Source organism: Megascapheus bottae, chromosome 10, assembly GCF_031878675.1.
Source record: "Megascapheus bottae isolate mThoBot1 chromosome 10, mThoBot2.hap1, whole genome shotgun sequence".
Lineage (NCBI taxonomy): Eukaryota > Metazoa > Chordata > Mammalia > Rodentia > Geomyidae > Megascapheus > Megascapheus bottae.
Window position 1 is genome coordinate 11,056,633 of NC_143518.1, and position 16,596 is coordinate 11,073,228.

Below are 16,596 nucleotides of genomic sequence, written 5' to 3' on the forward strand. Positions count from 1 at the left end.
TATATATATATATATATATATATATATTTGTTTATTTGAAATAGGGAAGAGAAGGGGAAAAACAAGGTGATTGGGAGGGACTTTGTAACCTGGTATATTGTATATATATATATATATATATGTTTATTTATTTGAAATAGGGAAGAGAAGGGGAAAAACAAGGTGATTGGGAGGGAGGGGGAGAGGGAAAGTGGGAGTAAAAATGAGAAGAGCTTTCAGTGTTCAAGAAATAATGTATCCACTACCTGAAGAATGTAACTGCAACCCCTCTATACATTGCCCCGACAATAAAATACAATAAAAAAATTAAAAATCACTTAAGGGATAAATTGGTGCATTTGGGGCTTCCCTGGTGATGTTTCAGGCAACTGTTAAACTATGAAAATAGTAGTAAGAGGAAATCGTGGAACTGTTAGAAATTCAATATACACTTTCAATCTCTTATATATGATGACAAAATGTTTGTAATAAATCATCCTGTTAGTATACTAGCACCCCCCAATAATAAAATTCAGGGGTTGGTCTTATTACTAGAGCAAAGTTATTTATGAATCATCATAAAAATGAGAAGTGAACATCCAATGAAGAGACACAACAACAAATCCTGGCTACGTCAAGTCCGATACTTACCATAATGAAGATTTTCTGCCATCTTTATTTTCCTGACACCTCTCATCAGATACCTTAGGTAAGGTAGATAGCCAGTTTTCTGTTGTTTTGATGTAAGCAGAAATTAATTTTTAGATCTACAGAAAATATTATGATACCATTGCAAGTGGCATAATTGGGTCAATATAGTTTAGAAGATGAATTATATATTTTGAAAATGTGATTGAAGAAATTCCATTGTGGGTCATTGGAAAATACCTGCTAATATGGTCCTCAGTAAAGAAAGACTTCATATGAAACATTTTATTCCATTGACACTTGACTTTTCTTTTATGACTCATAGATCATATGGTCTTTAGGTGGGATAAATAAAACCATTGACAAGGGATTATTGGAGTTAGCTAGGAGGACTTTCAAAATTTTTATATGTGCCTCACTCAAAAAAATTCTCAGTCTTTCAGGGCATAATGAAATAAGTCATTAGGCTATCTAAAAGTTTATGCATCTGTACCCAGAAACTTGAGTGCCCTTTTTCTCTATATTTCTGATGGGGAGCTGCTTTCTTTTGCCATGCAAGACTTTTTTTTTCTTTTTCATTTTCTTTTTTATTATTGAGGTATATTTATAGAGGGGTTACAGTTACATTTACTAGATAGTGGGTACATCACGTCTCACACATTGATGCCATGAAAGCTTTCTGCCTTTCTTTTCTGCATGAATCTATTACTTGGAATGGCAGATATGATTGTCTTGGGAGGACTGAGACCCTGCAAATGCAACCCACTAAAATAACCAATTGTGTGTGTGTGCTGGTCACATTGGTAGAACAACATATTCTAATTGTGTCATAATTTCTGACATAATGTCAGGTCATAAATATCCTGACATTTAGCACAAATATTTCCTTTGTGAGAATATTTGTGGAATTCCCCATAACTCCTTACAAAAGAAATGGAAAGTCCAGCAGGCCTTGTAGTCAATTTAGTTGAGATCTGTATGCCTGTGATGTTGGGGGGGTGGTGAGTGTGCATGTGTGTGCATGTGTGAATTGTAGCATGTTCACCAGTGCTAGGGCTTGAACTTACAGCCTAAGTGCTATCCTTGAGCTTTTTTGCTCTACCACGTTAGTCATAGCTCTACTTCCTTTTTTTGGTGATTAAATGGAAATAAGTGTCTCACAGATTTCCCTTGCATGGGCTAGCTTTGAATCACAGAATTCAGATCTCAGACTCCTGAGTAGCTAGAATTAGAGTCATGAACCACCAGCACCTAATGCCAACAGAATTTTTGAACCAACAACTCCAAAATAGGATGTTTTGCACATGAATATGTTGAAGCAAAGGAAACTGAGAAATAACAGGTTTGGAAAAGATTCTGACCTTCTCAAGGTCTATGCCCAGATCCTTATGTGAGAGCTAGCCTGCCAAACCCAGCAGAAAGAATCACCCCTATCTTAGAAGATGGGGAGAAGCCGAGGGGAATCCAGCAATCAAGTTTTTCTAGATTTCTTCATTTTCCCAATGATATCTTCCTTTTCTATAACTGTACTCTTTTCCAAATCTTGTATGAAGACACTCAGTTTTAACCTTTTCTTAAGAAGTCATCTTATAAAGCTTCCACTAAGGAAATCTCTATGTTCTTATCTTCTCAAACTAGTTTTGGTAAATGAGTACCAGCTGAGAAGCTAGAAGACATACATTTCCTCTTCTGTGTTTTCAACATACACCTGACTATGCTTTCAAAAACATTGTTCAACCTGTTTTCCTCAGTAGTCTCAGGGTTGCAGTGTTGCCATGACCATTATTTTATGTGATCTCACAAAACCCTTGTGAGAAAACCTACTATCAAAGGAATCTTGAATCATTAGAAAGCTAAATTCATGGACTTCAGAAATATTGAGAATTGTGCTTTGAATTAAAAAAAAATCAGTTCCTAGCTTGAAAAGTTATTCTCCAGTCAACTTCTTATTGCAATATCCCTTGGCTTATTCATCACCGAGCAGAGTATCTCCCTCACAGGGCTCTCAAAATGGGGGAAGGAAAGGTATGGTACTCTTTAGTGGGAAGGACTTACCTGCTCCTTCATTAGCCCCAAGTGAACTACTTCCAGCCTCCTGAGTTGGGCTCCTGTACCATTATAACAGGCACGTATACTGCTTTACCGAAAAAGAGTATTTTGACTTCTTCCTTGGGTATATGATTTAACTAAAAGCAGAAGAAAACATTGACCTGTCTACCTCCATTTGTGTCTGCCCTTGTCTAAGACATTCACTTCAGAATATAGGAATGATAGCACTGACCAAATAGCATCTTTGTGATAAGTGACCTAAACTATTCTCAAGCAACAGTGAGCCTCACAGGATAGACATTCCCTCCTGCAGCAGAAGGGATTATTTTAGGGGAGTCCAACTGTTCAAATGATGAGAACAAAACACTTTGTCTGGAAAAACTGAGGTCCTCGAGTGCCCTGGTCAGGTAGGGTGAGGCCTTACCATACCTACCCAGAGACTATGTGTTATCAGACTTACTGCAACCTCTAGCCACAGGAAGACTCCTGTGACAGATATCCTTCATTCCTTTACCAATCCCTCATCTGTTTAAAGAGAAAACACATGTCTGTACCTAAAGATGGCCAAAAATGATGTGAAGTGCTATTCCAAGTAAGATACCCATGTCAAATAGTAATCCTCTTTCTTTGCCCTTTGCCATGTTTCTCTCTTTGGTAGGGAGGGGTATAGAGTTGGACATGTGCTGGGGAACTGCAGGAGTTTAGAACTCTGGGTTTGCAATCTGAGCCAGTCCTGATGTCTGAGATACATTTTGAGGTGGGAGTCTAAACTGCAACTCTGGTTCTTTCTCATTTTCTTTTAGTTAGTCCCTAAGACAAAAGTTACAAGGACCACGAGATTCTGCATCTTTTAATGAAAGATAAAACAACAATATAAACATACACAAATTTACAGAGAAGGGGTCAACTTTAATACATTCGGAGTAAAGGGTGCTTCATATTTAAATATGGTATAAAAATAAATGCAAGAAACACTAACTGAGAACATAGACAACAGAGACACAGCTGGCTTTAGACTAAATACATCAGTGAAAGGAACCTTTCTGTGCTAATTTGTTTAATACAGGTGAAGCCATGTGTATACTTAGTGATAATATGCTTGTTTTTCTTCAACAATTCTTCCAGTTTGTGACTGAATTTTCAGTGAACTGTGTGTCTTAGCAGAAGCTTTAAGAGAAGGAGAAAAAGGGGAAATAAAAGTTTTATTTTACTTGTTAAAAAGGAAAAGACCCAAGTCCAGCTTAGTAGAAGGCAGAAGAAAGCAGTCAACAGTAGGAAATGGAGGTGCTGAGATGGCAGAATTCCTTGAAATGGAATGCTGTTGTCATGTGCACACAAAAGGGAACACTTAGCTCCTTCCTTCATGCAACATCTTGGTCTAACAATCCTCTGCTCCAGGTAACAAGAATGAGCTACAAATTATGGGCGATGACATCAGTTTCCTTCCATGCTACAAGATGATCCATTTAGTAAGACTGAACAAGACTTGTTAACCTCTTGGATGTGAGAGATTTCCCCTGTGGGGAAAAATATGAAATAAAAAAAGAAAGAAAAGAAACACAGAATCACTGAAACTCTCCATACTAGTAAGCATTATTTTTTTCAGCTGACTTGTTATACAAAGGTCAAAACTGAGTTCTTTATTTTGGTGTGTGAACCTGGGGATGAAACCCAGAATTCTATGCATGCTCAACACACTCACACACTACCACTGAGACTCTCCAAATTGAACCTTTTAAGTACATTTGATTTTGTGTATCATAATGTAAGTTCCCTTGTCCCCATCTTCTCCCATCCTCCCACCATAGACACATCAAACAAAATCCTTTCCCTTTTTCCCTCCCTCAACCCTCCCAGTCACTTCCTCCCCACTGCAAACAGACTGATGGGTTCACAACACACATTAGCAAATCATAAAACATGTCCATAAATGTTCCATCAAGGCTTAGCAATGAAGCAGCACCTAAGTTTCCACAGGATTATAGATATGCTAATATGCTAACGCATCTTAGTATGCTACTCTGGAAGAGAACAATATGCATGCATTCCATAAACTAAGTGCTGCATTTGTTAATGCTGAGAGATTTGGGAGGTGTGTTTAATTCAATAAAATGCATTTTGATGGTATGATTAGTGGAAACTTAAAATATAGAAGCTGTCCTTTGTTCTTTAGATTGAATGGGAAAAAGGAAGTAATTATGAATCTAGAGACAAATCTACTTAATAGCTCTGTTTCTAAAAGTTTCTGTTCTTTCCTTCTTTCAGCCCTATCCCCAGAAAAATATGATATATCTGATTTCTATATACTGTGTTAGTACATGGAATATTGGGTAAGTATTCTATTTTTTTCCTTTTTGTTAAATGTTGAAAGCCAACTTGATACTGTTAATTACAGGTATTCTAGGCATATACAATTCTTAACATGTATGAACATGTTACAAATTGCTAATTGATGGTTTAACTCTCATTTTCTGTGTTCTAATATAAAAGTAGATGAGCTGTTCGTTCAATTGATTCTTTTCTCTTCAAAGGATATAACAACAAGAAGAAACCAAGGGACTTTTTGAAAATATATATACTATGAAGATAATGTATACTCTTTCAATAGTCTTAACTTGCTACCCACTGTGGTCTGAGTTTAACAAATAGGTGGTTTACTCTGAGAGAAATGTCATCCCTCAGTTCTAACTGCTATAACAGAAGATAGAAATGGGGCAGCTCATAAACACGACTTTCACTATCCATAGTTCCTGAAGCCTGCACATTCAGTGTTCAGATGTTGTATTCTCCTATGTCTTCACATTTCAGTCACACAGACATGCTCCTTGGTGCCTATGCAAGCTATGATCCATTCATAAAAGCTCCACGCTCTTGGTCTAAACAACTTCCCCATTGCTCACTGCTTAGTGCAATCACCTTAGGGGCTTAGAATCTATGTATGTAAGTATGTACCTATGTACCTATGTATCTATCCATCTATCTATCTATCTATCTATCTATCTATCTATCTATCTATCTATCTATCTATCTTTCTATACATAATTTGGAACAGACTAGGTACAAAAGTTGCAGCTCATGGCATCCACATTTTGGGAAAAGAATCATACATTTAAAGGATTGCCTATAGTTCCATAATCTTTCATAATGCTCAATAATTTCATAAATTTTAATCAATAAAGTTTTTATATGTCACATAAGTACTAAAAATGGCCATTTTTTGCTGTCAGGAACATCAACAATGGATGATGAGAGAAAATATATCAAAACAAGGAAGTCATTCACGAGATAGCCTACTCTGTAAACACATGTGCCTGTTGTCTTAGAAAGGATTATCCAAGTGAGCTTGCTTAATTGGTCCACCAAGAGAGTGCTTGGAGAGCAGCTGCTACTTGAGATTGAACTCACAGAGAAACCTCCCATCATCAACTGACTCCTTCCTTCCTTAAGCAGTTTGTGGAGATCCTATTTTAAATAGGTAGATAAGAACCCCAAACCACAAACAACAATGTGGGCATGTATGCTTTTGTTAGCTTACTCAAGTGACCTACAGATAGTTATTTCATTTAATTAATTTTGAGCAGTCCTCGGTTTCAAAGTAGTAAGAGAAAGATAAGCACAGGAAGCCTGAACTGAGTAAAAACAGACAAGTAGCTAAGCAGTGGAAGCACGTCAGTCCGGCCAGACTGCTGCCCGTGCCCACACATCCTGACCTACGATGAGGCAGTGATGACACACATCAGTCCGGCCAGACTGCTGCCCGTGCCCACACATCCTGACCTACGATGAGGCAGTGATGAGGCAGTGGGAAGCTCCATTTGCCTGTACGATTCAGCCCTCATGTTTTACTATTGTCATAAAGATACACAGTGCAATACATAGAGGAGAAATAAAGAGATAGATTTTCTTGTGGGGGGAGAGGAGAGGATGGCCATAAAAATTCTTACAGCAGAGAACAGAAAGTTATCAGCTTTGGAATTTGGTTTTTTTTTTTTTTAAACTTAACCTCTCCATTCTTGCTAGTCTTACATAATTACTTTGTAAGGGTGGCTGGTATCTCTAAGTGTCTCCTGAACATTTTCCAATGCTTCTCAGACTGCAGAAGGCCTGGGTCATTAGTAGCCTTTCACTAGCTTGTGTGATCCCCTTGTTTGTCCTAGTGCACAGGTTCATAGCCATGAAATACAAAGAGCTGATCATTTCCTGGGTAAGAATGAGATGTTGTTGAACATAAGGAACGAGAGATGAGAGAGCCTGAAGTAAAGGCACATGTTGAAAAATGTTCTTGTTTCAATTATTAGCACAAATGTCTTTGCTTAGATGTGAAAATCATTTGTTTCCAGATTTTTCTGGCTTCCAATCTACCTGCCACCACTCATGAAGTGGGTCTCCAGCTGCCCTAGGCATCAGCTGGTCTCTCAGCCCTGGCTGTGGACAATCTCTCCGTACTTCCAGGATGAATTTCTTGCCCACTTCTCTGCTGAGCCCTCCTAGCTGCACCCTTGCCTTCTGGATTCTCCTCAACTAGGAATCTGCATTTTTAGGCTCCATTATATTATTTCCTAAGTTGCCTCATCTGACAAAGCAGGAGACTGCCAGGAAATTTTAATGTAGAAGTTCCTAAGTATTTAATAACTTCTATGTATTGAACTCCGTAGTTGGAAATCCCATTTTAATAATAAATGGCTAGAAATCAGCCAATGAGATTTGAATGTCTCAAGATCAGCCATTTTTTTTTTAACTTAAAGGCTCAGAAGCACTGGATGGTAATCTACTCACATCCTATATGTTAAACACTTAACTAACAGAACCTGGATCTTCTCAACTGGAGGCTGATAAGGAGGGACTGAGGCCAAGTAGAGTGTTTGGATAATTCTTCCATGGGTTAAACCAGTTTACTAAAATACACCTAGTAATTTTAGCAAAATTGCAGCTTTCCAGGTCTTAGAATGTAAATGATAAGTTTAACACTTAGAGATGTAAAGGGAAACATTAATAGTACATACTCTCCCATCCTTTTACACAAAAATACATATTTTTAAAACTTTTTTATAACCCATCTGAAAATGTAAATGTACCATGCATGAGAGTATGGTTTATTTTGAATGATGTGTATATTTAAATGATCATATTTAATCAACTAGCTATTATATATGTTTCTTCTAGAAATATCATTATTTTCCAAACTGAATGCATCAGTATGTAAGGAAATCTATTTAGGGACATGAAAATAGCATTTAAAAAAAGAAATTTAAAGAATGAAGAAGAGATCAGATAATGTGAGAGTGCATTTATAATAATAAAGGAATGTATTATTTGTGAAATGTTTTTTAGTTCTGAACATATAGAATCATACATAGATGCATGTGTATTGCATGTGTATATTTATACATTGCATATGTATTATATATAGCATTTATGTTAAATATGTCAAATGTGCTTGGCACCAAAATAGAAAGATGAAAAAAGCCACCATTATAAGTTCAATTTGTTGGGTGTTTTTTTTTTGTCATAATATTCTACACTTAAATATACAATTAGTGCATTTAAGGAAGTAACAACTGTTAGACATTCAGAATGTATTCTAAACCTGGCAATTCTCTCACTTGGCTTTTCTTGCTCATGGCTGGTGATTTACCACTTGTACCACACCTCCAGTTGTTATATATTCCTGTTTTGTGTAAACATTTCTGTGAGGTTTTCTTTGTGATTAAACTGTAAGAAGTTAAATTATTGTTTTAAATTGATAGAGTTGAGACTTTTGGAACATTTCATCAGGTTATATACCAGAAAAATAATAGACCACTGAGGTAAAACCCCAAGGCCTTTTAAATTTTATTTTTAGATTGTATTTCATTAATATACTTTTGCTTTCCAGAATGGCTGGGAAACTCATTTTCGTAGCCTCCACTAACACTAGAAAATTAGTTATTGTAACAACAACCAAAAAGACTATTCTACTGAAGAAGCAAGTTTTGTTCATTTTTTTTGCTTTCTGAATTATACTTGGCTATGAGAGCAATATGCTTTCTTTTTGTTTTCTTCATGTATTTGTTGACTGAATTTCTTCTGTTAAAACTGCCTATGGGGCCAAGGGGTTCACATCTGCAACCCTAAATACTCAGGAGACTGAGATATAAGGATCTAGGTTTAAAGACAGCCCTGGTAGAAAAGTCTGGGAGACTCTTATTTCCAATGAACCACCCAAAAGCCAGAAGTGGAGCTGTGGCTCAAGTGGTAGAGTGATAGCTATGAGCAAGAAAGCTAAACAACAGTGCTCAAGCCCTGAGTTCTTGACATTTTAAAAAATCCTGCCTAAGTCCTATGCTAATTTTTTTAGAATAGCAGTTTGTTCTTCTAATAGTTGATTTGCGAAATACTCCCTATAGAAAATGGTGTCAGGTCTTTATCTGTCATGGGCATGCGCATTTATATTGTTTAAAAGGGTTTACCAGGTTTGAGGACAGGAGCTTGCTTTAAACAAAGGCTCTTGGGCTAAGTAAGGCATGAAGCAGTCTTTCATGGTATCTCTGTGAATGAGACAGAGAAAGATGCAGTTCATAACTAAACGAATAACCCCCTTCAAGGTGCACTGATCATTAGGGGTAAGTGAACTCATGTCTTCCTATCATACGCTAAGAGCATTTTACCAACTCATTTTGAATAAGCTGGGGGCATTCTGGCAAATGCATTCATGATGCAAATTTGATGACTTTACTTAAAAGACTGGGTAGCAAATAAATAATCCAGACATTAATGTAGAGGTAAAAAGATAAAACTTTAAAATATATTATAAGATAAAATCTGATGGAAATGGAAAGAAGGTAAAGAATCAAACTTATGCTAAAATGAATGAACAATAAACAAACAAAAATCTAGACACCAAAGAGTAGACTGGAAAAAAAAAAAAGAAATTGCAACATGTCAGACGAAAAATGGTGTTTTAAAAACAGATTCAATTTAAGCACTTTGCTATAATTGGAGGCCAGGTTTGGAAAGCTAATGTAGTTTTCCATCTAGATACAAAACACCAGCAAGACGATATTCCCACTTCATGCTGGATTAGATCACCTTTCAAGTCTCATGACATAGAAGGACTATTGGTGCAAATGTAGGAGGCAAGCAACTAAGACAGTAAAAAACATAGGAAGTTACAAACAGGAAAATAGCGGCTGGACACCAAAGGCTCCTGCCTGTAATTCCAGATTTTTGGAAGAACTATCATGAGAACATGATAGTTCAATGCCAGACTAGGCCAAAAGCTTACAAAATTCATCCCATTAGACTACCCAGCATGACACTGCATGCCTTCAATTCCAGTGACACAGGAGGAATATGTAGGAAAACTTTGATACAAGGCTAGCCTTGGATGAAAAAAATGTAGGGCTCTATCAGAAAATTAACTAAAGCCACAGGACAGAGACATGTGACAAATGGAGGAGTGCCTCCCACAGTGACAAGGCCCTGTGTTCAAATCTCAATATCACAAGAATAAAAAGCCAGAAGCCCATTTTCCTGATGCAAAAATCCTCCCAAAGTAAACCTGATGGCAAGTGTTACCTCATCTTTCTTTATCTAGTCATTTTAAGGGTTGGGCTTAGTGTTCATAGAAATATCTTGTCCTTTTCATACTCTAATTTCAAATATGTTTTAGTATCCTCTATTAGTGCAGAATTTACTTGTCAATAGACATTTGAATGAACGAATGGGCCGAACACTATATGATTCAACTGGAGGTTGCATAATTGTGAGAACAACATTGTGTCAGAGAAGCAATGTATGGAGTGGCTTGTAGGGAAAGTGTGAAGTGGCTAGTGCAGTGTGAAGGTTCTCAAAGTGTGGATTTCGGTGGTAGAGGGGTTTGGGGGGGCAAGATTTAAACTCGGGGGCTTAGGCTCACTCAGTGTGTTTAATTTGTACTCTACTGCTTGAGTACTGCCAGTCTGTTTTTTTGTGGGTTTTTGTTTGTTTGTTTGTTTGTTTTTGCTAAATATCATTGAGATGGCGGCTCATGGACTTTTCTGCCTGGGTTAGTTTTAAACTTCAGTCCTCTGTATCTCAGGTTTCTGAATAGCCAGGCAATTACTGTTACACTGTTTTGTTTTGAGATATGTAAGCAGTGCACTAGAAAAAGGGAAGATAATCAGGTAGATGCAGAGAGAATGACTGATTCAGTAGATTTGGGTTGTGATCATAGATCCTCACTTTCCAAGCCCCTAGTGATTTTGAGATAGGGATGGTTAGATCCCAGAAAAATGAAGGGCAAGCTAGAAACTAACGAAAGACAACAGCAAGAGATGGAGCGTTGATGCAAGTAACACCTACAAGTAAGTTGCAGAGGTGCCTTAGAGAAATAGTTCAACTTATTCTATGCAGACATAGGGTGAAGAACATGAGTAAACACTTGCAAGGCACAGAAAAGCTGCAGACTAAGGGGAAAGTAAGTAGGACATTTCTCAAAAACAGAACCTTTTACTCTATAATCTACAGGTATTGCACTTTACATGAAGGTTCCAAGTTTCCTATACAGGTACTTTGTGTACAAGTACCATATTTAATGTACGGATACTCTATACTTGGGACTTAGGATCCAGTAAATCCATGGATTCCCACTTTACATTGAGCCTGCAGATAATTTATTCAATGGAATGGGGATTGAGATTTTGGAAACTGAGGTCACTAAATTCCTTTTCAATTTTGGTACTCCACACATGTCATCATTCTCAGTAATAAAGAGACTTCCTAATGATTTTTTTGGTGTTAGAGATATATATTGCTAGATATTGAAATGAATATGTACTTAATCTTCTCCTTTGTGACTTATCCTTTATGTCTACTGGGTACATTTCATTTTCTATGACATAGATGAACATAAAAAGAATGTAAATACCCAATTTATCTGCAATAGGTGAAGAAAGAACAAGGCTGACAGGGCATGGAGCGTAACACAGTGGTAGAATGCTTACCTAGCATGCACAAGTGCTGAGTTCCATCTCCAGCACCACAAGAAAACAAACCAAACAAAAAAGCAAGTGACAGCTGAGTACTGTTTATCTACAGAAATAATAAACAGTTTACATATCCTGTATTAAAAGTTCAGTAATTACTTCAGTTTATTTAAATGCTAGTCTCTGCCTAGTGGAATTCACAGGTATAATTAATGTGTATATCATTGCCCAGAGTTTGCTGCTATTACTCTCACATCTAAAAAAATTAAAAAACACCAAGTAATAACAGCAAGCATTACACTATACACAATGCAGATAACATAGGGATTTTGTTTGATGAGCTTGCATGATATTCCATATGGCTTTAGAATGCTTAAGAGAAAATTAGGAAGATATGGCTGGCTGGTGAAAGAGTAGAAGTGACCTCATTAGTAGAAATAATTAAAATAGAACTCTACTTTCAGTGGAAACAGAATTTGTCAATCTTTATCTACTTCAGTTCCACTCACTTATCTCCTAGCTACATTTATGAAAAAGAATATGCAAATGTATGCAAATATGCTTGATAACTGATAAAATAATCCAACTCTATTTCATTCTGTCCAATACTATTTAACTCAGTGAGGCAAGGGAGACTGAGATAGACAGTTGAGAGCTGTAAACGTCTTTGCCAAACCTAACACTCAACAGACAAGCATGAACAAACCTCCCATGCCTTTTCGCCTTTCTTAATTACAATATTGCACATTCAGATGATATGCAAATTAATTTGAGTAAGTAATTCAAGCTCAAGAAATTTTCAATAAAATCAAAGCAAAATATAAAATAATGTGAACTGGTGTATAACTCTTTGAACACCTCTGAGAGAATTTGAAGTTTATTTTATTTTTGTTATGTTGGCTTAAAATTTTTCTAGTCTGATCCTTCAAGCTGTCTTTCTCTTGTACTTCTACTGCACTAATCAAATTTTTGTTCATATTATCTAATGTGTATTCCACTATAGTGGCTACTAACCCTGCAAACAGATCCACCGATCTCCAGAGAAAGATAGCCCCAATGAAATTCAAAACATAAACTGTCTCCCAGACCCCATTCTATTGTGCTCTGCTCCTCTGCTGGAAAGGTCCATACAACTCCTGGTCTGAATGTTTCAGTTCTCAGATCTTCTGAGCGTGTGGTGGGGGGCAGGGCAGGTGTCTATGTATCTGTCTCGGTGGTGTGTGTGTGTGTGTGTGTGTGAGTACTTAGGATTAAACTCACATGCTACGCAAGTGGAACCTTTCTCTTAATCCTTTCTCTTATATTTGATTCTCAAACAGAGTTTCATATCTTTTCAGAACAAGACACTGGTCCTCCTCTCTCCATCTCGGTCTTCTCCTCTAGGTTTGCCTCATTATGTTGTCCTGCAGATCAGCTTCTCTGGCTAGTGGATAGACAGGCTTCTTACTCTGCCTTCAGTCCTCTCCCAACCCACTCTGGGCTTCTTCAAGAAAACCAGCATGTCTGCCAGGCAAGTTATAGCAACAACCATTTTCCATCATATAAGATGAAAAATTAGGACCAAGAATTTGGCCTAGCAGTAGAGTGCTTACCTAGCATGCACAAGGACCCGGGGTTCAATTCCTCAGTACCACATACATGGGGGGGGGGGGGCGGGGAAGCTGGAAGTGGTACTATGACTCAAGTAGTAGAGTTCTGGCCTTTAGAAAGCCCAAGGACAATGCTCAGGTTGTGAGTTCAAGCCCCAAAACTGCCCCCCTCAAAAGGATGGCTGGGCATAGTGGCTTACACCTGTAATCCTAGCTACTCAGGAGGCTGAGACCTGAAGATAGCAGTTCAAAACCAGCCCCAGTATAAATATACAAATAAATAGTTAAATGAGGGAATGAATGGATGCATGGATGAGTAACTCAGAGGGAATAAGATTCTTTTGAACAGGAACCCAAGATGAGAGCATTATACAAATCTGAATGATCCTTATCCCATCTGTTTGGGGCTTAATAGAAAGAATATAAGCAATCTCTAAGTCCTGGCTTTAACACTCCAGGACTGTGGGAAATGACTGGCCTCCCTCACTGTGAGAGTGACCTCCCCTCACCTGTCCTTAAATTTTTGTTCATACTAACAACAAACAAGAAGAAATAAATGAAGGGGCTCTGAATACTGTAAACAGTACTCATCTTTTAATTACTTGTTCAAATTATCCTGTTACATGCTGGAAGATGTTTATTAGTTCAGATAATAATGAATCTAATGATATTGGAGGGAATAATACTGGAGTATAAACTAGCTACAAAGTCATATCTGATTCTATTGTAAGAGAAAAGCAGATGTTATTCTTATGACTTAGGTTAATAAGATGCCATTTTGAAACCTGCAAAAAAACTCCCTAAAATAGGCACAACTTTGAAAGGCCTTCAAATTAGAAAGCAGGTTATTGCTGGGTGATAGGATTTTCAACCAGTTGGGTAAATGTCTTGGAGCACAAGCATGAACAAAATGAGACAAATAATTTCTGAATATAATAAATTTGGATAAGTGATCTTGGAAAATTTATATATCTCCTAGATATACCTCCCAAGTGTTCTTATGTATAAAACAGGTACAATGACACCCGCCTTACTAAAATAGGTTAATTAATATAAAGTATGTAAAATGTCTAGGGCAGAATCTGGTACACTCAAACAACATGAGTCTGGTACACTCAAACAACATGAGTCATTAACTCAAATACTTAGTTACTCATGTTTTCTCTCTTGCATTCTGTCATGGACATTATTTATTTCTTAGCTTTCTTGAATTTACAATGGCAGCTAGAAGAATGCATACAATGTTTCTGTAAACCCTAGCTTCCTTCTTTTGTCTATCAGATTATAACAAAATTACTCATTCTTTATCTTATGTTGAAACTATTCTATGGAACTTATAATATTTTAGAGAATTTAGTATATGGCTACTTAGGGTACCTGATATAGCTGCTGAATCCCAAATCAAAGCGCAGACTCAGAGCTTTCCTCGTGTATTTATTCCATTTCTCCAGGGTAACAATAAAGCAAAATATTCAATCAAAACATTTAATTCTCATTTTCCTGGATAGAAAATGATCAATGGCTTTGAAGATTGTCTGAAAATCGTCATTATACATTGTGTGTGTGTGTGTGTGTGTGTGTGTGTGTGTGTGTGTGTGTGTAAGACAGGCAGAGAAAGGGATAGACAAATAGGGAGGAAGGGGCAAGGAGGGGGAGAGAGAGAGAGAGAGAGAGAGAGAGAGAGAGAGAGAGAGAGAGAGAGAGAGAGAGAGAGAGAGAGAGAGAGAGAGAGAGAGGGAGAGAAACTACTCAATAACATTTTCCTCAGAACATCTAGAATTGGTCTCACATTTTAGGGACTTTTGCCTTGTTCTTCCTGTTTATATTTATTAGGAATTGTCGAAAGACATAGATGTCTTTTGGGGCCCTTTGTTTCTTACTGGCTCCTTGATAAGTCTTGCCTGTGTCACCACAGTACTATTATAGGAGTTGGGAAGTGGGACAAGCTTGGATTTGAGGTGAAGAAATAACTTTTTTACTTCTCTTTTCCTTCTGCAAAGCATGTTACCATTCTTAGTTTCACAGCAGAAACTTCCATTCCAATGAGAGAATCATATTTTGTCAACATTTTATAAGAAAAAGATCAATTCAAATCAATTCTTAAATAGCACACAAAGCCTTTTCAATGTCTCATGGCTACTACTTGCAGCAAATTCTTGAGGTAATTATTTTGGTATTGTCTTTACCACTCCATGATTTCCTATAAGGCATATTTAAGAAAACTCTATGTAGAACATGTATATGTAGAACTATCTCAGGGTAGAGGTTCCAATAGATACAATAAAAATAATTTAAAGCTTCTAGTGTGATTAATTGCTGGAATCTCTCATTTTCCATCCCTTTAGTTTATTTAGCCACATTGAATGTTGAAAGTACATATTATTGTTTAGGTCTTTCAAGTACTCTATTCACAGTCACAATTCAAATGTTAGTCCTACCATGACGATCCTTGAAAACTGAAAACAAAACCCATTGTCTTTGTTGAATCCAGTTTGCTTATAATTCAACACACATAGGTTCACTTAACTGACCATCACAGCAAAAGCCACAACACACACACACACACACACACACACACACACACACACACACAGCAACAGCAGCAGCAGCAGCAGCAGCAGCAGCATGGAGCTAACCACACAACTCAACAGACAATGCAGACAAACTTGAGTATAAACCAAGATTTTTCTACCTCTTTTCATAACAGGTTAGTGCTGGCCCTCAGTGTTGGTGTACAGTTTTTATGGCATGGGAAAATAGGGATGTTTCTGCCCTATAAAAATAAATGTGTTGAAAGCTTTAGTTTGAGCTTCCACAATGTCACAAAGTTCCAAAGGCACTGGCACAATACAAAACTCAAGAAATAAATAAAATAAAAAAGTATCCCACAAACAAATATATATCACCAAAACACATGGCAAGATGCTAAGAAAATACTGGTAGAAGAATGACTGTTTTCCTAGGTGAATTATATAACAATTTCCAACATTTTTGTGGAAAATAACAAATAACAAGTATGCTACTGCATGCCAAGTATGCTAATGCATGCTAGTGCAGCATTAGCTTGTGACCAACAACCAGTTAGAATATCTTTGGTATTTATCTGCTGTTAGATCATTTTCTCACTGAAGGGATAGGAAGCCCCAAACCTTCATTGTTCTTCATATCTTAAGCCTAAGGAAGAGTTCAGGATACAAACATAGAAACGCATGCATTATTGTCAATAAGGAAAAGGATACATGGAGTACAAATATAAAGAATATCGGATTCATTCATTCTATGTGTACACTTCTTTCCAAACCTCAGTTCAATGCATGTTGTTCACATGCAACCAATTATCTACTCAGCAAAGGCTGGGGGAAGAAACATAAATAGGAAGTATGAAG

The 16,596-nt window shown here is 37.1% G+C and overlaps 1 protein-coding gene across 5 annotated transcripts in view; it reads right to left on the bottom strand.

Annotated features, from left to right (window-relative positions):
• Window positions 1-3,511: 3,511 nt before the first annotated feature.
• The window catches only part of Rgs7 (regulator of G protein signaling 7), a 371,280-nt gene continuing 358,195 nt past the window's right edge, over window positions 3,512-16,596 (bottom strand). For 3 of the 5 annotated variants that reach the window (XM_090340186.1, XM_090340182.1, XM_090340185.1), the window contains 2 exons: window positions 15,903-15,983; window positions 3,512-4,193 (listed from right to left, as the gene is read on the bottom strand). In XM_090340186.1, the coding sequence (XP_090196312.1) occupies window positions 15,909-15,983 (75 nt within the window). In that variant the 3' untranslated portion in view covers window positions 3,512-4,193; window positions 15,903-15,908. Of the gene's footprint in view, window positions 4,194-9,125; window positions 9,204-15,902; window positions 15,984-16,596 lie in introns of all 5 variants that reach the window. The other 2 variants (XM_090340183.1, XM_090340184.1) reach the window with 2 other exon arrangements.